The sequence below is a fragment of the Manis javanica genome, chromosome 5 (genome assembly GCF_040802235.1).
Source record: "Manis javanica isolate MJ-LG chromosome 5, MJ_LKY, whole genome shotgun sequence".
In the NCBI taxonomy this organism is placed as follows: domain Eukaryota; kingdom Metazoa; phylum Chordata; class Mammalia; order Pholidota; family Manidae; genus Manis; species Manis javanica.
This window is the reverse complement of record NC_133160.1, coordinates 100,934,836-100,959,078: the sequence shown is the minus strand read 5'-3', so window position 1 is coordinate 100,959,078 and position 24,243 is coordinate 100,934,836. Positions and strand designations below refer to the sequence as shown.

General features: G+C 37.2%; 1 protein-coding gene across 14 annotated transcripts in view; it reads right to left on the bottom strand.

Moving 5' to 3' along the window:
- FAM13A (family with sequence similarity 13 member A) overlaps positions 1–24,243 on the bottom strand; it is a 320,862-nt gene that overhangs the window by 39,029 nt on the left and 257,590 nt on the right. For all 14 annotated transcript variants that reach the window (XM_037020137.2, XM_037020139.2, XM_037020138.2 and 11 more), the window contains 3 exons: positions 21,187–21,373; positions 1,041–1,117; positions 622–673 (listed from right to left, as the gene is read on the bottom strand). In XM_037020137.2, coding sequence (XP_036876032.2) covers positions 622–673; positions 1,041–1,117; positions 21,187–21,373 — 316 coding nt within the window. The remainder of the gene's footprint in view (positions 1–621; positions 674–1,040; positions 1,118–21,186; positions 21,374–24,243) is intronic.

Below are 24,243 nucleotides of genomic sequence, written 5' to 3'. Positions count from 1 at the left end.
GAATCTTGCAAAAAGAAAACCTGACAGAAAGATTGAAGATGGAAATGGGAACATTTTAAAGCAGATTACACACACGTACATGAATGAAAAATGAGGTTGAGCACACTGAATGGAAGCCAGAGTTGGGAGCAAGGGAAACCAAATATTGGGTCAGCCTGGGGATGTCCTCGAGGGAGAACAAGGAGGTTAGGAAGTAATTGAAACTTTAAGAGAAAGAAAACATACAGGAATTAGGTATTTTTTTCTCCATGGTTTACTTAATTAATATGTGACACAAAACCCAGAAAACAAACTGGATTTAAAAACCTGAACTGATTTATGTGAATTTAAAAATTAATGAGATAATTTGTGATAGATCTACTACACTCTTTATTTATTTCAATCACTTAAAAATGCTAAAAATCATGGAAAAATCAAGAGAGAAATCTCCATGCACAAAATGAAAGAATGTAAAAGGCAAAAGAATGGAGCTCTGTGAGTTCTCAAGGAATTCTGATGTCCCAGTATATGCCTTCCTAACGAATGACAGTCCTGTCCCTTACTGACAGGTTAATAATAATCCCATGCACTCTCAAGAATGTATCAATAGTTCCACCACAGCCAATCTTGTTAGGCACTCACCTCAAAACGCTGGACATGTCGGCCGTCTTTCTCATTCTCTTTGCTACAAACACTGGCAACAACAAATATCATAAAATTTCAGTCTGTTTTATAACAATGCTTTTCATCCACTGAAATTATGATTTCATTTATTTTAAAAGTAGGCTGAGTAGTTATAAATCAAACTCTTATAAAATTCAAAAACACTACAAAAAATCAGTCAAAATAAAACTAGAAACACACACATGAATATGGTTATTTGCCTCTGACAGCAACATCAATGTTCTATTCTAAGCACTTTCCTTGCTATAAAATACTGTTGGTAGACACACTGTCCATGAATTCTATTCTTCTTGGTGCTTATGATGCACAAAGCAGTAAGTGAAAAAAGATGTGTTCTCACTATTGTAAACAATTTGAGAAGGACATGTTCACATTACCTTTCATCGGGCAGCAGTTCATCATTATCAGGCCCAGTCCTTGCCTGGGATGCTGTGGAATGGAGAATTTCCATATTCTGCAACAAAACAAATCACTGGTTGCCTGGTAGGAATGCTAAGAAATATTCAACAGCAGACCCTCCTTTCTTCAAAACTGAAATATCAGATAATGTGCAGATACAAATTCTAGTCCTCATACTTCTATCTTTGTCAAAACAAGTAAAATTATGATGGCTTATTACACATTGCTTGCATAAAATTGTATGCTGAACTTTAATGTCCCTCTAACAAAGATACTGGACAGTCACCACAGAAATGTCATTGTGCCCTGTAATGTCCTTGGTTAGGTATTGTCTGCATTTTATAGATAAACACAGCAAAACCTAAATTGTCAGAAGGTCAGGGTGATGGTAGAAGCAGAATTGAGGAATCTGACCTTGAATCTAATCAGAAACTAATATAACATTTACTACTTGTTTAACATCTTTTCTATATATATTGCCAGTATGATCTGGGGTACTATGTAGCCTATACCTAAGCTGTGAAAATATCCATTAAAAATGGAGTTAACTTTATATTTAATCTTTATATTTGCTAAGATGGAAAAAAAATAAACAGGAAAATTATTTTGAATAGCATGTATTTCAGGCTCACCAAGAGGGCTTAACACTTATCAGGAGACATATTTGTATCATTTTTGACTGTGTCTGTGAATATGGCCTATGGTTTCTAAACATAATGCAGGTGACTGAGCACCTAATAAGCAAACCATCCTCAGAGAGGAAAATTACAAATAAGCAAATAATAACACACTTACACTTAGTAAAATCAAAAATAGCTGCCTTAAAGGTTTAGACCTGAATTTCATTGAACTCAAAGATTCTTATCTGCATTAAAAGGACATTTAGCACAATCCACCTATTTCATGTTGTCAAAACAAAGAAAGAACAAATAACTGACACAATGTGTATTCATCTACATATTGATAACCTCCCTTTCTGAAAAACTCTTCACAGGTATATCTGGTTAAGGTTCACAATAATCCCATCATAAACATATATAAATATCTCCAAAAATAAACAGAATAGAAAACCAATTCTTGGCTTGGTAAATGGATGCATTACTCTCCATTTATCTTGGTTTGGCCAACTTGTCCGGAATTCTTAAAGTTTAAAAACTTAGGTCCCATCAAAGGATAAAAACAAAGGGGGACACAAAACATAATAGTTACAATAGTTATAATGGCTCTGGAGTCAGAATGCTTGGGTTGGAATCAACTGTGTGACCCTGCTTGACCCTCCGTTTCCTCCTCTGGAAAAACTTAACATAGGGTGTTCATGAGGATGGAACGAGGTGATACACATAAAGTGCTAGAGTAATACCTGGCACATTTAATGAATATTGGTTGTTGCTGTGAATGTTGTTATTATTTCTAAAACTATGGAATCATCAAGAAAAATATTTTATGACTGTATGTCCACAGCTAAGACGATGTCCCAGGAACCAGAAAGACACTGTCTGCCATTATACGACATCAATTTCCATGCTTAGATATTTGACACAGATAATCTCAGAATGGATCTACTTATGACAATATTTAATAACTTTTACTTTCTTATACCTCTAAAAGTCTGAGTTAGAAGAGGCCTCTCTAAAATAGTTTTCATTAAACTACAGTATAATTGCTCTTACTACCTGAGTATGACCTCCCTGATAGAGGGATATATCTATGACAAAGAATCTTTGTTCTCATTGGCAATCTTCAATAGATTATCAAAATCTTTAGTGTAGGATCTAGTGCAATAGTATTGTTCCCTAAAGCTCTGAAACATGAATTTCTAGAGAAAGTATGATTTTCTACCTTGAAATGATTTTAAAAGTGTCAGTGGATTACATTTGTAAATATATGCAAATGACTATTTCAGAAGAAATAAAAATCTCCATATTAAGGTTAAGAAACATTCAGAAAGCAAGACCGAAACAAAACCATAAGCACATGATGTAAATGTAAGGTTACCTCAGTTAGATGTTAGAAGATTGATTTTTTTTCCTAAACAGAAAGAATCAAGAAATAATCCAGAGGTTTGAGAATTACCGAAAAAAATAGTTATGTTATACAATACAAAGCTTTGCAAACATGAGTGTGAAATATGAAAAAATTCAGCTGATCTCCAGGGTTAAAACAAGTAAATAGTAATGTCTTCAGCTCCCTTCCCTATCCCACTTAAAAAAATGTTTGATCTCTATGCTTAAGAATGCTTCAAGATCTGAGTTTTTATAGATGTAACTGACAAAGGGCAACTTTTATTATTTTTCAATATTCCTCTCAAAGAGCTTTATCATTATTCCACTTCTCATGCTGTCCCCCACACATCTGAGACTGCTGAGTGCTCATGTCTCTTTGACTAAAGCCACATGAAAGCACAGCGGTCCTTTGCTAAGGCAGCTGAATTGCCCCACACCTTCTGGAAATAGGAGCATGTGAAAATGTGTTACAACTGGCAACCTAAGGCAACTTTTTTCAGAATGAAAACTAACAAGGGTAATAAAGATGTATGAGGACAGTAACAAAAGAACTGATTTCCAATTCCAGCTCCATCTTTTGCCTAAGGTTTAGGAAGGGAAGATTAAGAAATACATCAGCCATTTCCTCACTTCACTGAAAGGGAAAATGGAGTGTACAGGTCAAAATAATGGCTAAAATGTAGACTGCTTCTACTGAATTGTTTTATGTTCCAAACACTTCTCTAGGTGTGGTAAAAGAGTAGCTCATTAAAGTTTTCATTTATTAACGGTTGAAGTAATAAAATTCTTATAAAAATGTCTCATTGCATTAACTTTTAGTCTTCTAAAGTTATTATCTTTTAAAGATAATAGGTAATTTTAAGAGATAGCAAAGAACAGATTATGACTTTAAGTATAATTTAATGAAATTGCTTGAGTTTTAATTGCTTTTTAAAGAATATCAGATAAAGCCCAGTTTATAATCCATAAAATTCTGCCTCATATAAGTCCTACTAGTAACTTTCAAAACACACAGATTTGCTGACATAATTAATTTAGACAATTTTTGGGTGTCAGAAGGAAGTGAATTTTAAGAAGCACCCTCCTTAATTACAAAAATAACCTCCTATCTAAAAAGAGCAAAAGCCTTTAAAAAAATTAGCTTTAGATTGTGGAATTTATCATCAATTCTCTCCTGGCCCCTTTCTATTTTGGCACTGAAACCTAGGCTCAAAACCTGTCTGATCACTGAAGCACTTGAAAACAATTGGATCAAAACCAAATTTGTCTTCTAAAACTGTAAAACACTGACAAAGTCTTTATAGAGGACATTTAAAAATGCCTTCTCTCAGTATATAAACAGCTCAGTGTGAAGGCTGCATGGAACACTGCTAGTCAAAACAGATTCATTATTCTAACCTTGAGCTCTAAGAAAAGGAGAATATTTGATATAGTCTCATTAGCAGGATTAATGGGGAATTTGAATTTTTTTTGTACCCTTTTGTACATTTATGTTTTACTGGTTAAAACTGTATAAATAAAGCCATATTCAAAAAGAATTACTCGTACCATAGGGACACCTATGGAAGACCTTGTAAGCTGTCCACTCAAATCCACTTTATTTTTCTTCCACAGTAACTAAGGAGCCACATGACCTGCAAAATGCCTTTCCCTGCCTCTCCTGCAGTGTGACAGGGCCGTGCCTGACTTCTCTCAGCAGGATTGGGAAGCACTGTGTGTGGCTCTCAGGCCTGGCCAATAAACTGCCCCACCAGGTATGTTTCTTGATGGAGGTGGAATCACCAGTATGCCCTGGCAGCTACTCACTGAACATGGCAGAAATGCAGTTGTCCTGGGTCCCTGAAAAGGTGCATGGAGTGAGCTCTCTACTCTTCTCCCCAGCCCGGAAGTCCTGCTTTAGAATGCCACAGGAGAAAGACCTTTTACTGTGTACAAGATACCATATTTTTGGTCTCTTTTATTATACAAGTTATCCTAACCAATATGGCAACAATTTATTCATTCGTTTTTCTTTTTACACATCTTACAAGGGTGCAGAACTGTACTGGGCCCTGGCACAGTGGTGACTGGTAGACCAGCAGACGCCTGTCCTTGCCATCACGGCTTCTGTGTTTCGGTCACTGCTCCACCTGCAGTTTGTTATGCTGTTTATATTACTTTGTTTCCATGCTAGGTTTTATTTCAATACTAATGTTAAATATTAATTGACAAAACATAAATTTCAAGGCCAACACATTTTCTCCTTATTGAATAGTAGGCAAAGGAAACGAATCCTAGATCTGTGTAAAAACCTGTTGAGTTTAAAGGGTTAGAAGAGTATCCACTTTTCTTAGATGAAAGACAGGCTGTGTGGTTAGAACAAGGCAAAGACCTTTGGCGTTATGTGAAGAAGGCAGTAGGCGAAAATCAGACAAGTTTCTGATGAACTGGACTTTAGGTTAAAGTTAATTACAACCAACCCCCACCCCGGACTTGCCCACTAGGTACCGCCCTCTCTCCTGCATCATCATTCCCCCCTCACTACTGGCTTAACTTACAACAAACACTCTGTAATGGTGCTGCGCTTTAAAAAGCCTCTTTTACTCTTGCACTGCTGCCAGCTACTGCCTTTTTCGTCACCCTTATAGAGCAAAACTTGTTCAAAGATTTTCCATACTTACAGTATTCTTTTATTCCTATTCTCTCCTGCACCCATCTAACTAAGCTTTGCCTTCCTCCCCCTAACAAAACTGTGCCCATAAAGGCAGATGTGGGTTAGCTAGATGTTATATGTAAAATTATCACTCTCGCACTTTTCCAACATCTCTCTTCTGGTTTTCTCTTGCCCTAAATGTAATAAGGCTCTTGATCCCATGTTGTACCAGAAATTGCTGGCTGCTCCTTAAACTCTTTTGCTTATATCTTCTCATCTGTCTGCCTTCTAAGTATAGTATGTCCCAGGGCACAGTCCTTGGACCCCTTCCTTTTGCTCATTTCCTAGGTGTCAGCTCAAGCGTGTCTTGAGGCTTTAACTACTAATGGTGTGCCAAAGACGTCCAAACTTATTTCATCTCCCCACTGAACTCCAGGTTCATATATGTCTATTTGACTCAAGCTCAACATATTTAAATGGAACTTTTGAGGTTTTTCTCTTCACTTACTTCTCCAACAGTTTTCCCCATCTTAGTAAATGGCAACTCCATCCAGCTACCTATTACAAAAGTCTTGAAGTCGTCCTGTACCCACCTCTTCCTTCACATTCATACCCAATCCATCAGAAAATCCTCTTGGTTCTACATCGAAACATATGCATCATCCGACCACTTCTTACCATCTCTACGGCTGTCATCCAGGCCAAAGTTGATATTATCTCTTGCTTACATCACACCAATTATTTTGTTTTAGTTTTTGCCCTTCACTCACTACCTTTGAACTATTATTTTTAACACTGTTGCCAGAGTGACCCTTTCAAAAGGTATATCAGAAAAAGATCTTTGTCCCTTTAATCCTCTAATGGCTCCTCACCTCCTCATCTCAAGCAAAAACTAACCATTTAAAAATAGCTACAAAGCCTTAAGAGATCAGGATGCTTGCTATGTCTCTAACCTCGTCTCCTACAATGCTCCTTCCACAATGCTGTTCTAACTACAGCAGCCTTTTACTTACCCTCAAAAGGCTAAGCTTGTTGGCCCCTCTATCTGCATAGTCTCTCTCCAGATATCCAGATGGCTCGTCCTTCATGGCCCTGCACAAGTGCTGTCCTCAGTGACACCTGACTGGAGGACCTTGGTCTGTTTGTCAATCCTTAACCCCCCTCCTTTCCTATTTTACTTATCCAGCCTCACTTCTCTGCACAGCACGTAATGCCACCTGACTACATATTTGCTTGTTTCTTATCTGTCTCTTTGAGAACTCTACCTTCAGGAAGGTGGAGTGTGTTTGTTTTATCACCACTGTGTCCCAGGACCTAAAATAGTATTTGTCATACAGTTTATGACTGTATGATTAAAGGAATGAATAATTTTAAGTCAGTGGTTCACAATCTTGGGCTTTTTCAGATAATAACTGATACTACTCAGAGAATCACTGTCATTTAGTTTTTGATAGGAGTTCTTGCTGAGCTTTATTGCACTGAAAACAAGAGTTGAAAATTTCTGCATTAGGCACATAATTGTTTAAAAAATTTTTTTTTTAAATTTTGTTATCATTAATCTACAATTACATGAAGAACATTATGTTTACTAGGCTCTCCCCTACCCCAAGTGCCCCCACAAACCCCATTACAGTCACTGTCCATCAGCATAGTAAGATGTTGTAGTATCACTATGTCTTTGTGTGGCAAAGCCCTCCCCTTTCCCCAACCCCCCCCATTATACATGCTAATCATAATACCCTCTTTCTTCTTCCCTGCCATTATCCCTCCCTTCCCTCCCATTCTCCCCAGTCCCTTTCCCTGTGGTAACTGTTAGTCCATTCTTGGGTTTTGTGATTCTGCTGCTGTTTTGTTTCTTCAGTTTTTCTTTGTTCTTATACCACGAGTGAAATCATTTGGTATTTGTCTTTCTCCGCTTGGCTTATTTCAATGAGCATAATACCCTCTAGCTCCCTCTATGTTGTTGCAAATGGTAGGATTTGTTTTCTTCTTATGGCTGAATAATATTCCACTGTGTATATGTACCACATCTTCTTTGTCCATTCATCTACTGATGGACACTTAGGTTGCTTCCATTTCTTGGCTATTGTAAATAGTGCTGGAATAAACATAGGGGTGCATCTGTCTTTTTCAAATTGGAGTGCTTCATCCTTAGGGTAAATTCCTAGAAGTAGAATTCCTGGGTCAAATGGTAAGTCTATTTTGAGTATTTTGAGGAACCTCCATATTGCCTTCCACAATGGTTGAACTAATTTACATTCCCACCAGCAGGGTAGGAGGGTTCCCCTTTCTCCACAACCTCGCCAACATTTGTTGTTGTTTGCCTTTTGGATGGTAGCCATCCTTACTGGTGTGAGGTGATATCTCATTGTGCTTTTAATTTGCATTTCTCTGATAACTAGTGATGTGGAGCATCTTTTCATGTGTCTGTTGGCCATCTGAATTTCTTCTTTGGAGAACTGTCTGTTCAGCTCCTCTGCCCATTTTTTTTTTTTTTTTTTGAGAGGGCATCTCTCATATTTATTGATCAAATGGTTGTTAACAACAATAAAATTCAGTATAGGGGGGTCAATGCTCAATGTACAATCATTAATCCATCTCAAGCCTAATTCTCGTCAGTCTCCAATCTTCTGAAGCATAACAAACAAGTTCTTACATGGTGAACGAATTCTTGCACAGTGAATAAATTCTTACATGGTGAACAGTACAAGGGCATTCATCACAGAAACTTTCGGTTTTGATCATGCATTATGACCTATAAACAATCAGGTCAAATATGAATATTCGTTTGATTTTTGTACTTGATTTATATGTTGATCCCACATTTCTCCTATTATTATTATTATTTTTATTTTTAATAAAATGCTGAAGTGGTAGGTAGATGCAAGATAAAGGTAGAAAACATAGTTTAGTGCTGTAAGAGGGCAAATGTAGATGATCAGATGATCAGGTGTGTGCCTATGGACTAAGTATTAATCCAGGCTAGACAAGGGCAGCAAGACATCCACGGATGCAGAAGATTTCTCTCAAAGCAGGGGGGGTGAGGTTCTGAGCCTCACCTCTGTTGATCCCCAAATTCTCACCTGATGGCCTCCCTGCAGCTGTGCCTGTCTTAGGTTGTTCCTCCCTTGAGGAATCTTACCCGTCTCTGGCTAACCAGTCATCTTCCAGGGCCATACAGGGAAATGTAAAGTTGGTAAGTGAGAGAGAAGCCATATTGTTTGCAAAGGTTAGCTTTTTACTTCTTTGCAGATTTATGCCCTGTGGCTTCTATGCCCAGCACTTGTCTCGAGGTATCTTTACCACCTGGAGGAATTATGATACTCGGTAAATTCGATATGAGGCACGAATTCTATTTAAGGGTTGTAATTAGGAAGGAAGAAGAAAAGCTATAGATGTAGCATATGAAGGAAACATGGGAGGATTGATTATTTCTTTGACATATCTTCTTGTAGAGTACCTTAAGTATGTATAGGTTTTAAACTACTAACTAATTTGCACACACATATTAACATAATAGGAATACAGTGACATAAACAAAGCAAATCTATAATTACCATCCATCTCCAGTGAAGCCGAGAAAACCATTTAGGCACCCTAGGCATTTGTGAAAATTTATCTATGATATGATGGATATTGTCCAACTGTACTTGAACCATCAGACAAATTAAAGCAGCCCCTTTCTGGGATCTGTTCACATCCCATATGTTCTTTTAACCATAGATAGTCTATAGTCATGAGATTTTGGAGTGCTACAACTTGCACCCCTCCCAACTCCTGGTTGAGTTCCAACAGTACAGATCCAGTCAAATTCGTTGTCTCACTGTATGCACATGCCAGCCTAGACATCTCCCTCCTCATTCCTATGGCAAGTCCAGGAGATGGTGGGCTGGATGCAGCCACAACCGCAGCATCGTCCGGATCCCTGTGGAGGCTTTTTGATGATCATCCCCCTGGCACAAGTCCCCCAGAGAGTGCTGATGCCGGAAGCTCCTCCTCATATCGTATCTTAGTTCATTTTCTGGGTATCCAAGCTAGGCCTTGATCTTCTGCATAGAAACAAGCAGACCCTTTGCTCACACTTTGACATGCCCTCTATACCACTGTGCAGAACTCATTGGAGGTCAGCACACAATAACTGCTTTTTTTTTTTTTTTTTTTAAATTAAGAGAAAGGAATATTATCAGAAAAAAGTACCTCCATAGCTGATCATCTGACACCCTTTAAGTGATCAACATTAAGGATATTTAAAGCATGCGTTGATCTTTGATTTACCAATAGTTTTATCCTGTTAAGGAGTAATCCCCCTTTTCTTTCTTTCTTTCTTTTTTTTTTTTTTTTAATTTTTAATCTACACTTACATGAAGAATACTATGTTTACTATGCTCTCCCCTATATCAGGTCCCCCCTAACAACCACATTACGGTTACTGTCCATCAGCTTAGGAAAATGTTGTAGAGTCACTACTTGTCCTCTCTGTGTTGTGCAGCCCACCCTCCCCTTTCTCCCTCCCCCCCATGCATGCTAATCTTAATACCCCTCTTCTTCTTCCCCCCTCTTATCCCTCCCTGCCCACCCATCCTCCCCAGTTCCTTTCCCTTTGGTACCTGTTAGTCCATTTTTGGGTTCTGTAATTCCACTGCTGTTTTGTTCCTTCAGTTTTTCCTTTGTTCCTATACTCCTCAGATGAGTGAAATCATTTGGTATTTCTCTTTCTCCGCTTGGCTTATTTCACTGAGCATAATACTCTCCAGCTCCATCCATGTTGCTGCAAATGGTTGGATTTTTCCACTTCTTATGGCTGAGTAGTATTCCATTGTGTATATGTACCACATCTTCTTTATCCATTCATCTACCGATGGACATTTAGGTTGCTTCCAATTCTTGGCTATTGTAAATAGTGCTGCGATAAACATAGGAGTGCATCTGTCTTTCTCAAACTTGATTGCTGCGTTCTTAGGGTAAATTCCTAGGAGTGGAATTCCTGGGCCAAATGGTAGGTCTGTTTTGAGCATTTTGACGCACCTCCATACTGCTTTCCACAATGGTTGAACTAATTTACATTCCCACCAGCAGGGTAGGAGGGTTCCCCTTTCTCCACAACCTCGCCAACATTTGTTGTTGTTTGCCTTTTGGATGGTAGTCATTCTTACTGGTGTGAGGTGATATCTCATTGTGCTTTTAATTTGCATTTCTCTGGTAACTAGTGATGTGGAGCATCTTTTCATGTGTCTGTTGGCCATCTGAATTTCTTCTTTGGAGAACTGTCTGTTCAGCTCCTCTGCCCATTTTTTAATTGGATTATTTGCTTTTTGTTTGTTGAGGTGCATGAGCTCTTTATATATTTTGGATGTCAACCCTTTATCGGATCTGTCATTTACAAATATATTCTCCCATACTGTAGGGTACCTTTTTGTTCTATCGATGGTGTCCTTTGCTGCACAGAAGCTTTTCAGCTTGATATAGTCCCACTTGCTCATTTTTGCTTTTGTTTTCCTTGCCTGGGGAGATATATTCATGAAGAAGTCACTCATGTTTATGTCCAAGAGATTTTTGCCTATGTTTTTTTCTAGGAGTTTTATGGTTTTATAACTTACATTCAGGTCTTTGATACATTTTGAATTTACTTTTGTGTATGGGGTTAGACAGTGATCCAGTTTCATTCTCTTACATGTAGCTGTCCAGTTCTGCCAGCACCATCTGTTGAAGAGACTGTCATTTCCCCATTGTATGTCCATGGCTCCTTTATCGAATATTAATTGACCATCTATGTTTGGATTAATGTCTGGAGTCTCTAATCTGTTCCACTGGTTTGTGGCTCTGTTCTTGTGCCAGTACCAAATTGTTTTGATTACTATGGCTTCGTAGTAGAGTTTGAAGTTGGGGAGTGAGATCCCCACCACTTTATTCTTCTTTTTCAGGATTGCTTTGGCTATTTGGGGTCTTTGGTGTTTCCATATGAATTTTTGAACTATTTGTTCCAGTTCATTGAAGAATATTGTTGGTAATTTGATAGGGATTGCATCAAATCTGTATATCGTTTGGGCAGGATGGCCATTTTGATGATATTAATTTTTCCTAGCCAAGAGCATGGGATGAGTTTCCATTTGTTAGTGTCCTCTTTAATTTCTCTTAAGAGTGTCGTGTAGTTTTCAGGGTATAGGTCTTTCACTTCTTTGGTTAGGTTTATTCCTAGGTATTTTATTCCTTTTGATGCAATTGTGAATGGAATTATTTTCCTGATTTGTCTTTCTATTAGCTCATTGTTAGTGTATAGGAAAGCCACAGATTTCTGTGTGTTAATTTTGTATCCTGCTACTTTACTGTATTCCAATATCAGTGCTAGTAATTTTGGAGTGGAGTCTTTAGGGTTTTTTTATGTACAATATCATGTCATCTGCAAATAGTGACAGTTTAACTTCTTCTTTACCAATCTGGATTCCTTGTATTTCTTTGTTTTGTCTAATTGCCATGGCTAGGACCTCCAGTACTATGTTAAATAACAGTGGGGAGAGTGGGCATCCCTGTTTTGTTCCCGATCTCAAAGGAAAAGCTTTCAGCTTCTCGCTGTTCAGTATGATGTTGGCTGTGGGTTTATCATATATGGCCTTTATTATGTTGAGGTACTTGCCCTCTATACCCATTTTGCTGAGAGTTTTTATCATGAATGGATGTTGCATTTTGTAGAATGCTTTTTCAGCATCTATGAAGATGATCATGTGGTTTTTGTCTTTCTTTTTGTTGATGTGGTGGATGATGTTGTTGGATTTTCGAATGTTGTACCATCCTTGCATCCCTGGGATGAATCCCACTTGGTCATGATGTATGATCCTTTTGATATATTTTTGAATTCGGTTTGCTAATATTTTATTGAGTATTTTTGCATCTATGTTCATCAGGGATATTGGTCTGTAATTTTCTTTTTTCGTGGGGTCTTTGCCTGGTTTTGGCATTAGAGTGATGTTGGCTTAATAGAATGAGTTTGGGAGTATTCCCTCCTCTTCTGTTTTTTGGAAAACTTTAAGGAGAATGGGTATTATATCTTCTCTGTATGTCTGATAAAATTCCGAGGTAAATCCATCTGGCCCGGGTGTTTTTTTCTTGGGTAGTTTTTTGATTTCTGCTTCAATTTCTTTGCTGGTAATTGGTTTGTTCAGATTTTGTGTTTCTTCCTTGGTCAGTTTTGGAAGGTTGTATTTTTCTAGGAAGTTGTCCATCTCTTCTAGGTTTTCCAGCTCCTTAGCATATAGGTTTTCATAGTAGTCTCTAATAATTCTTTGTATTTCTGTCAGGTCCGTTGTGATGTTTCCTTTTTCATTTCTGATTCTGTTGATGTGTGTTGATTCTCTTTTTCTCTTAATAAGTCTGGCTAGAGGCTTATCTATTTCATTTATTTTCTCAAAGAACGAGCTCTTGGTTTCATTGATTTTTTCTATTGTTTTATTCTTCTCAGTTTTATTTCTTCTCTGATATTATTATGTCCCTCCTTCTGCTGACTTTAGGCCTCATTTGTTCTTCTTTTTCCAATTTTGATAATTGTGACATTAGACTATTCATTTGGGTTTGTTCTTCCTTCTTTAAATATGCCTGGATTGCTATATACTTTCCTCTTAAGACTGCTTTCGCTGCGTCCCACAGAAGTTGGGGCTTTGTGTTGTTGTTGTCATTTATTACCATATATTGCTGGATCTCCATTTTAATTTGGTCATTGATCCACTGACTATTTAGAAGTGTGTTGTTAAGCCTCCATGTATTTGTGAGACCTTTTGCTTTTTTGGTCCAATTTATTTCTAGTTTTATAACTTTGTGGTCTGAAAAGTTGGTTGGTAGGATTTCAATCTTTTTGAATTTACTGTGGCTCTTTTTGTGGCCTAGAATGTGGTCTATTCTGGAGAATGTTCCATGTGCACTTGAGAAGAATGTGTATCCTGTTGCTTTTGGGTGTAGAGTTTTATAGATGTCTATTAGGTCCATCTGTTCTAGTGTGTTGTTCAGTGCCTCTGTGTCCTCACTTATTTTCTGTCTGGTGGATCTGTCCTTTGCAGTGAATGGTGTGTTAAAGTCTCCTAAAATGAATGCATTGCAGTCTATTTCCTCCGTTAGTTCTGTTATTATTTGTTTCACATATGCTGGTACTCCTGTGTTGGGTGCACATATATTTATAATGGTTATATCCTCTTGTTGGACTGAACCCTTTACCATTATGTAATGTCCTTCTTTATCTCTTGTTACTTTCTTTGTTTTGAAGTCTATTTTGTCTGATACTAGTACTGCAACACCTGCTTTTTTCTCCCTATTGTTTGCATGAAATATCTTTTTCAATCCCTTGAGTTTTAGTCTGTGCATGTCTTTGGGTTTGAGGTGAGTCTCTTGTAAGCAGCATATAGATGGGTCTTGTTTTTTTATCCATTCAGTGACTCTATGTCTTTTGATTGGTGCATTCGGTCCATTTACATTTAGGGTGATTGTCGATAGGTATGTACTTATTGCCATTTCAGGCTTTAGGTTCGTGGTTACCAAAGGTTCCATATTACTTTCCTTACTATCTGAGAGTCTAACTTAACTCACTTAATATTCTGGTACAAACAGAATCTAAAGGTTCTTTTCTGTTTCTCCTCCTTTTTCTTCCTCCTTCATTCTTTATATATTAGGTTATCAAATTCTGTACTTTTTGTCTATTCCTTGATTGACTTTGGGGATAGTCAATTTAATTTTGCATTTGCCTTGCAATCAGCTGCTCCTCCCTCCCTACTGTGATTTTACTACCTCTGGTGACAGCTATCCAACCCTAGGAACACTTTCATCTATAGCAGTCCCTCCAAAATAGACTGCAGAGATGGTTTGTGGGAGGTAAACTCTCTCAGCTTTTGCTTATCTGGAAATTGTTTAATCCCTCCTTCAAATTAAAATGATAATCTTGCTGGATAAATTAATCTTGGTTCCAGGCCCTTCTGCTTCATCGCATTTAATACATCATGTCACTCCCTTCTGGCCTATAAGGTTTCTGCTGAGAAGTTTGATGTTAGTTTGATGGGCTTTCCTTTGTATGTGATCTTGTTTCTGCCTCTGGCTGCTTTTAACAGTCTGTCCTTATCCTTGATCTTTCCCATTTTAATTACTATGTGTCTTGCTGTTGTCTTCCTTGGGTCCCTTGTGTTGGGGGATCTGTGGATCTCCACGGCCTGACAGACTATGTCCTTCCCCAGATTGGAGAAGTTTTCAGCAACTACCTCCTCAAAGACACTTTCTATCCCTTTCTCTCTTTCTTCTTCTTCTGGTATCCCTATAATGCGAATATTGTTCCGCTTGGATTGGTCACACAGTTCTCTCAATATTCTTTCATTTTTAGAGATCCTTTTTTCTCTCTGTTCCTCAACTTCTTTGTATTCCTCTTCTCTAGTTTCTATTTCATTTATTGTCTCCTCCACCGTATCCAACCTGCTTTTAATACCCTCCATAGTGTTCTTTAATGATTGTTTCTCTGACCTGAATTCACTCCTGAGTTCTTGGATGTCTTTCCGTACCTCCATTAGGATGTTGATGATTTTTATTTTGAACTCCCTTTCAGGAAGAGTCACAAGGTCCATATCATTTAAATCTTTCTCTGGAGTTGTATTAACAATTTTATTCTGAACAAGGTTCCTTTGGCGTTTCATGTTTGTATATGGTGCCCTCTAGTGTCCAGAAGCTCTATTCTGGAGTTGCTGAGCCCCTGAAGCAATGTCAGTGGTTGCAGGGGAGCGGTACTGGTGCCTGGGGGTACGAAAGAGCTGTTCCCTGCCTCCTGGCTGCTGTGCCTGTCTCCACTGCCTGAGCCAGTGGGCAGGTCAGACAGGTATAAGTTTTTGTTCCAGAGCAGCCAGATATGGATCCCTGCTTTCCACAAGCATCCAGAATCCCAGTCTCCCCAGGAACTCTGCCTGTATTAACTTTCCAACCCAGTAGTCATGCGAGTCTCATGAAAGCACCATGAAATGTAGGTTTGTGCTCCCAGCACAGATCTCCGGAGCTAGGTATTGAGCAGTCCCAAGCCTTCCACTCCCTCCCTGCTCCGTTTGTCTTCCTCCCGCAGGTGAGCTGGGGTGGGGGAGGGGCTCGGGTCCCACGGAGCCACAGCTCTGGTACATTACCCCCGTTCGCTGAGGTCTGCTCTTTTCTCCAGGTGTGTGCAGTCTGATGCCGTCCTCTTTCCTGTTGCTCTCTCAGGATTAGTTGTGCCAATTAAATTTTCTAATTGTATCCAGTTTTAGGAGGAAGCCTCTGTCTCTCCTCTCACGCCGCCATCTTTAATCCCCACATAATTGTTTTATAGTAGCAGATAAAATGGTTTGGAGAGGGGAGCAGGTGGAGGCATGGAGATATGTGGGGTGGCTGTTTTGATATTCCAGGCTGGTTAGAGTAAGAGCCTCAGCTATGTAATAGCAATACAAAGGAAAACGGGTGACACACATAACATATTTTTAAAGGAAAGTCAATTAAATTAGCTAAATGAATGAAAAGTTGGAAGAAGGATTGGGGTTAAGGAAATGGAAAAGACTTAGAAAGGATTAAAAAGATGATCTGATGAAATCAGATGTGTATCTCGAATGAAAAAGAGATCAAGGAGAAAAAGACCAGTATTTGATTTTAAAATACTGACTTTGAAGTACTGTCTTGGGTGAACTGCAGAAAGCATGAATCAAACATTGATTTAGAACACATTTGTAGATAGATGACATTGGACACCATCAAAGTAGATAAACTCTCAAAACAAATGTTGATATAAAAGAGATATGAGACAAAAATCTGGGTAACATACTTATCCAAGCATGCTTGGTGTAAGATTCAACAGTGAAGGATGTAGCAAAGAAAACAGACACTGTCATAAGGGATACGGTGAGGTCAGCATCACAGAAGCCAAGGGAGAAAGAGTTCTGAGGAAAAGGGACAAAGTATTGAGTTCCACAAAGGCTTAGGGAGGCCAAGGACCAAGCAGACGTCAGAGCGCCTGGTCACAGACATCTCAGGAGGCCAGTTCCAACCGTACGTCAAAGCAGTGAAATGAAGAAAGCAGTTTCTTCAGAGAAGTGGGGGTAGAATCTGGACTACAGGGATAGATAAGCCAGTGTGAAAAGAACTGGTACTAACAAATGCAGACTGCTCGACATAGTTGATGGTAAAAACGAAAGAAACAGACTGGACATCAGAGCAGAGGGAGCAGAAAGGAACTTAGATACTGTTTTCAGTTTTTCCTGTTCTTTAGCACATTTTGTTACATTTAAGTCTCATAAAAAAAAACCACAATAAGATTTAATATTCCCATTTTACAGATGAAGTAATTGAGGCTAAATAACATGAGCACTTGCTGTAGCTGTTAAGTGATTAAGCTGGAACTGAAATTCAGGTCTGATTGCAAAACTTAACACTTCTTCCTTAAACCCTGCCTTTAATTTCAGAGGGTGTACATACATCAAATGGAAATTGTTTATGAATAAGAGAGCTACTAAACTATATTTTTGTTTTGTCTATTAAGTGTAATGCTTGTTATTGCATTAGCATAATCACACGGAGAATATTTGGGAAACAGGACGGAGTGAAAATTCCTTCTAATAACTAACACCACCACAATACCCTTATACAGTCACATTTAGGTATACTTCCTCTCAGTCTTTTTTCCTGGGAATGAATATTTGTATATGTTTATATACATACATACATAGATATGTATGAATATATATATATATATATATATATATATATATATATATACACACACATACATAAGTGCATGCACTGTAGATATTGCATGACATACTGCTAATATTCAGGAAGACCATTCATAATGGAATTCCAGTTCTACCACTTACATGTGATCTTGGACAACTTGTTTATCTCCTATGCCTCATTTTGAAAATAATAACAACAACCTGTACCTTACAGATTATTGGGAAGATTAAAATTGATAACACATGCAAAGCACTTAAAATGCAACTTGTCAAATGTCTACCTACCTTACAAACATCTCACCTTCACAACCATAATTTTTAATCACTGCATATTTTATTGAATTGATGTACAAATGTTACTTATCTGGTCTCTTACTTTTGCGCATTTCCATAGCTCTAATTCTCTTCACTATCCTAATTTTTCTGAAAAATGTCTTTTGCTTCCATCTCTATCAAAACTGCTCTTATTAAATGATCTTTAGCTTGCTGAGTTCAATGGTCGAACTCTCAGTCTTCCACCTGACCAGTCATCTGACTCTCTCCCCTGCTGGAGGTGCTTGGTTCCCTTGGCATTCAGAGTACCAACCTTGCCTCATTTCTCTTCTATCTTGCTGGTCAGTCCTACTTAATCTCTTCTACTGGTACCTTCTCCTCTCTCCATCCTGTGAATGTCAGTGTGCCTCAAAGCTCACAGTCCCTGAGGTCACTTCTCTTTTCTGTCCACACTCACTCCCTGGGTTAACACTTCCAAGGTATTGGCTTTAAATATCTTCTGTCTGCTTGCTGATGACTCCCACATTGTATCTCATTGTATCTCTGCGAGGATAACCTCCCTAAACTCTTGCCACAGAAATCCAATTGCCTCCCTAATATCCTCTCTAAGATATTTCGTAGGTGGCTCAATCTTAACATATCTAAAACTGTACCTATGATACTATGCCCAAAACTTCAGTCTTCTCCATCTCAGTGAACTGACATCACAAATCTAGTTGCTCAGGCTAAAAACCTTGGAGTCATCTTTTATTATCTCTTTATTACTTTTATACCCCACAGGTAATGGCAGGAAATCCTGTCGATTATACCTTCCAAACATATCGTATCCATAATCTCATAACTACTGTGATGCACAACTCCAGGAAGAATCATTTGTGTTTTTGTCGATGTGAACACTGCCCCTGGAGTAGTGCAGTGTATCACCCACAAGGCCATATGTGCTGGCTCTGGTATTACCTTAGTTCAACTATCATCATTTCAAACTTAGATCGCTGTAAAATAGCTTCCTAACTGGTTTCCCTGCTTCTGCCCTTGCCTGCTTACTCTCTGTTCTCAACCTAGTAGTCAAACCAAATTTAAGTAAGTCAGATCACTGTTCTACTTAGAGCCCTCAAAGGGGTTGCCTCTCATCCAGAGGAAAAGGCAGAGTCCTTAGAATGATCTATGAGGTCCTTCTGAATCTGCCATCCCTCTCCCATTGTGTCTTTCACTTTGCTCCCTCTTCCAGACATAATATTGGGCTTCCTTAGACATTTCAGATAAATGACTGCCTCAGGGCCTTTGCACTTGCTATTCCATCTGTATGGATTTCTTCCATACTTCCTTTAGGTCTTTATACTCAAATGTCAAATCCTTGTAGAAGTTTTCTTAGACCACTCTATTTGAAATTCCATCTCCTACATCCTCACAATTCCCACCCTCATTTCCTGCTTTATTTTTCTTCCTAGTAGGTATTACTATGTAATATACTTTATGATTTACTGATCTGTCTTGATTACTAACTGTTCCCCCTACTAGAATGTAAACTCCATGAGGGCAGCAATTTTTGCCTGTTTTTCTCATAGCTGGATCCACACGATCTGAAATATCTCCTGGCTTAGAGAAGGCATATAATTATGTATAACTTTTTTTTTTCCCAGTGATATAAACAAAAGTTCAGTCAGTGCATAAAGAAGCTGAAATAAAGTGGGGAAAGTAAGAAGGGGGGTTGGGAAAAGTAAAATTAGAAGGTTAAAAGTAAGTAAGAAGTTAAGATGCAGAACCAAACTTTCAGAGTCCCTGGCTCTTTGCTTTGTGGTTATCTGTGAACAGTACATTTAAAAACTCATGGAGTGTGAGAGAGGAGACCCTAGAGAGCACCCTCACTTTACAGATGAGGAAGTTTCTTTTCTAAGTTGTGCTGGCAGGGTTTTCAATTATTCACGGCTACCAAGACACGGTCCACTTAGCTCACTTACGTCATGGAAAATGGTTGTGAAGAATGGCAACTCAGGTGGGGGCAAACCCTTTCACAGAAAAAGACCACAGTGGAATCAGGCTCTCCCATGCACATGTTTTTTTTTTACAAAAACTGTTTCCATAGTTTATCAATCAAGCACATATGGTAAGGAATGAATGTACTTTCCTACTTTTTTTAGCTCTAACCACTTAGCTAATTTAAGACGCTATTCCTGGTGGAAAAAAAAAACAAATTATTGATGGGTTAAGTTCATGTAAAAAGGGATTCAAAGAGAGAAGTACATTCTTTTCAAAGAAGTCAGACTTTAAGCCACGGTAACTTTCTTTCGCAGATAAATAAATTATGGGCCAGATAAAGAGCTAATAAAGTTAGCTTCATTTATTTTATTGAAAAATTCACTTTTCCTCAAAATTAGAATTAAGTTAACATTATTAAAAAAACAGTTAATATGCAATGGTTCCAAAGTTTACATTCTTTATTTTGAGAACTATGTCTGACATGGGTCTGAGGTAGATTGACTGCCTCTGTCTGTTCAGCCAATCAGTTTGCTTCTAGCATCAGAGCAGGAAGGCATTTTGGGGGGACAAAAAAAATCGAGAAAAAACACATTTTCCCTTAGATTTGCATTTATGTATATTTTATTGAGGGAAAATTTGGAAACTCCTCTAAACATATGCAGAAATTGACAATGAGAAAATAGATGACCTAGAAGTTTTGCTAAATGTATGGAAAACCTAGCATGGAGCTAAAAACTGGTCAGAGATAAAGTAGATCAGAGGATTTACACAATGAACAGTAAGAATGGATATAATCTATTTTATTAGGGACTCCAGTTATACTAAACTGAAGGGAATTAGAAGACAAACTTTGTTTCTTACTTTTCAGAGAAACTGAGATGTATGTGAAAACTTGTGATGTATATTAATAGTTAAACTGAATGAATATTATTGACTAAAACCACTTGTAACAACTTATACAAATGATCCAGGGCTCAGGTCTGGAGTAACTATGTAGGAGTTTATTTTTTTTGTTTCTGATTAAATTGGAAGAAAACACTTTATAGAGTATAAATTTAAAACTAAATTTCTGAACACAGATTTCTGAACAGAGAGATAGTTGAATCTCTTTCCCTATGTATTTTTCTTCTACCCTGCTTTAATTTCAATTGTTAATTTTTTTTTACATATTCATATAGACAAGGACAAACAGAATGGGGGAAAATAGAACAAATGCTTTATTGACAATTTAATTCCAAAAATAAAATTTTAAAATCTCAAAAGAATGAGATAAAAATCAGACTAATTTGAATAATGTGGAAATCAATGTGGGTGCTGTCTCTGGGTTCTTTTGACAGAATGTAATCCTAGTGTTGATTTTTGTATTTGTTAAAAAGAAAACAAGTGTGTATATAAGGTCTAAGGTCTTTTTCAGAGCTCATATAATTATGAAAGTCAAGATTGAAATTAGTTTTACTTTTTATAAAGCAAGGAAAATAGATGTGATATTTCTTAACTGGCTACAAGTAAAAACTATATGGAATTATTCACTTACCACATGACCATCTTGAATTTCATTCAGCTCAGAATGTTTGGAACTTGATTTCTGACGTTTAGGTTTGCCCCTTTCTTCAATATAATCAGAAGGATTTTCATATAATTTTTCTACTTCCTGAGCATTCAAAATACAGTCATCAAGGTTGCTGACCCCATAAGGAATATTTTCTTTGTTGATAAGTCCCCTTGAATTGAAAAAAAAAATTTGACTTACTTTTATTTTAAAAGGTAAAAGGAACATTTTAATGACATTGCCACAGTATCACATTGAAAGTCAGAAGAGTTTCCAAAAAATCCAGTTTGCACTTTTGATAAAAATGTGAGCAGAGTGCCACTCCTGAGACCACCTGGTTCCAAATAAATCACATTAAAAGAGACATTATCCCTAGAGGCAAATTAGCAAGGACTGTGTTTCTACCAATGAACAGCATCTGCAATTGTAGGAAGAATAGTTCAAGCTTACAAAGAAATTTCCCATTATCCACAGATTTTATACACACACATTAATCTTATAAATTAACACAATGTATGGAGAAAAATATGAAGAGGAACTATGTCTCTTTTCTAGAATGGGCACTGATTTTCCAAGTGATAAAGACAATTTAGCATAGTTGAAAAGTGTTAATACTTAAATCTGACTTTGTTGGATACTCTTAGAAATAGTATAATAAAAACTACAGAATCAAAAGCATTTTAACTGAAATACAAATTTGTTACTTCCCTGTACAAGGAGTTCCAGGATATAAGCTTATAACTGGAGATCATTCATTACATAGTTTTAGAAGTAGGTATGAATGTCATAATTATAGAATTTAATTCCTTTAATGTTCTTGAACAAGTCTTCTTTAAGTATTTTAAACATTCCCTGAAGGTTTTCACAAAATTAAATTACTTAGCAAACTGTTTATTTTTTACTATATCAGAGAATAAATTAAACCATCACCGCAGCCCCATGGCTTGAAAGGGTGCAAATGAATGAGCTCTTACTCTCCCTCATGGTATGACTGAGTTAGGGTACCTCTTTAAACACTAAAGCTGTATGTAGAAATAAATGAACTCTAAAGAGTAAAATAGATGACCATATTTTACTGTCAGTTCAACCAGTAAAATACAGTTGAATATTTTAAAATATCCAGAAATGAAAGGTAACATTAAATATTCATTCTGCAATCTAAATTCATATCCTGTCTTTGATGGGCTATCACAGAGGCCATCTAAGAATTAAATATTGAATTATGAATTAAATATTGTCATAATATTTTCAGTTGGTGATTTTTAACATTCCACAGTTAATTTAGTATTTTATAAAATTTTAATATGTAAAAATATTCAGTAAAATTGCATAAAAGATTTATGTAACATTTATTAGAAATATCCTGAGATAAAATAATCAAAGACATAAACAGAAGCTGACAGAGACTAACATTCCGTCACATTTACGCACTCAAACACTGTCAAATCTCTCCCCTCCCTGAACTGACAGCAATGCCTTCTGTCGATGGCTGGATGAGTTTGGTCTGAAATTCACAATTATTTGTTTTACTATTTAAATTCTGTCTTATCACTCTTCATATTTTCCCTGACTCCTGGGGTATACATCCAATTATAGTTTTTTTAATGGAGGGGTTTTTATGTTTGAAAGCTCTTATGACTGAATTGTGTTCCCCAAATTCATATGTTGGAGCCCTACCTCTCAGCATGACTATTGCTGGAGACAGGGCCTTCAAGGAGGTAATTAAGGCTAAAAAAGGCAATAAAGGTGGGGGTCATAATCCAGCAGAGCAGGTATCCTTAGAAGAAGAGCTCTAGGAGAGCATGCACGCTGAGGAGAGACCTTGTGAGGAAACAGTGAGAAGTCACCATCGGTGAGCCAGAGAGAGGTCTCATCAGAACTCAGCCCTGTGAGACGCTGCTCTCAGACTTCCAATCTTCCAGAGCTGTGAGAAAATTAATTTCTATTGTTTAAGCCACCCAGTCTGTGGTACTTTGTTATGGTGGCCCAAGCTCACTGACACAAAAACTAGAAATTATTTTTAGAAATTAAAAGACAATGTTAATTTTATAATCCTTTTGAATAGGGAATGAATGACTGGAATAAATCCTATCAAAATAAATATGTGAAAATCTGATTGTGCAGTTGTGCTCATGTGGAAACCCTGTTACCTCAAAGGAAAGCCTTTGTTTTTGTGTGAATTAATGCCTCTCAGCCATAGTACTTGAGTAGTGAGGAGCGCTGGCACATAATTCCTTCATGCAACATTCTGACAGGTTTCAAATATATCTGACATCACTTAGATTTGACCAGAACTTAGATCCCTGTGGCCTCTCACTTTAATTATATAGATCTTATTTCTAGTTTCCCCCCACCCCAAGTTTTCTCCTCATCCCTACAGATACACTTACTATTCTAGCAATACTGAACTATTTATTATTCCCCAATAGAGCATGCTTTTTAAAATACTGCATTTAATATTTACTTTGCACTTTATATAATATTTACATAACAAAACATTTGTATAATATTCCAGTTCATTGTGCTTTGGAAGACTGAAGCCATTTTCACTTAAATGATGCTTTGTTCTTTTAAAAAATAAATTTATTATGAAATTTTCACACATATAGAAAAGTAAGAGACTATTACAATGAACTTCTATCCCATCATACATCTATCACCAAGATTCAGCAACATTTCCATGCATCCGGCAGATGGTAAATTTTTTAACAAATGAATTAAACTGAACTCTTTCACATAATGAACATATTCTATGAACTTTTACATTTTTTATTGGCACTAATAATAAAAGCCTGATAATGTTTTCTTATATGAGTTTAGACAAATAAAAAATCATCTGCACTTAAAATAAAGTATTTATTGTGTTAGTCTATCTTCTTATTTCTTAGAATATCTAAGTATTTATTTTTATTTTTTTATTTTTGTATCATTAATATATACTTACATGAGCAACACTGTGGTTACTAGATTCCCCCCATTCTCAAGTCCCCACCACATACCCCATTACAGTCACTATCCATCAGTGTAGTAAGATGCTGTAGA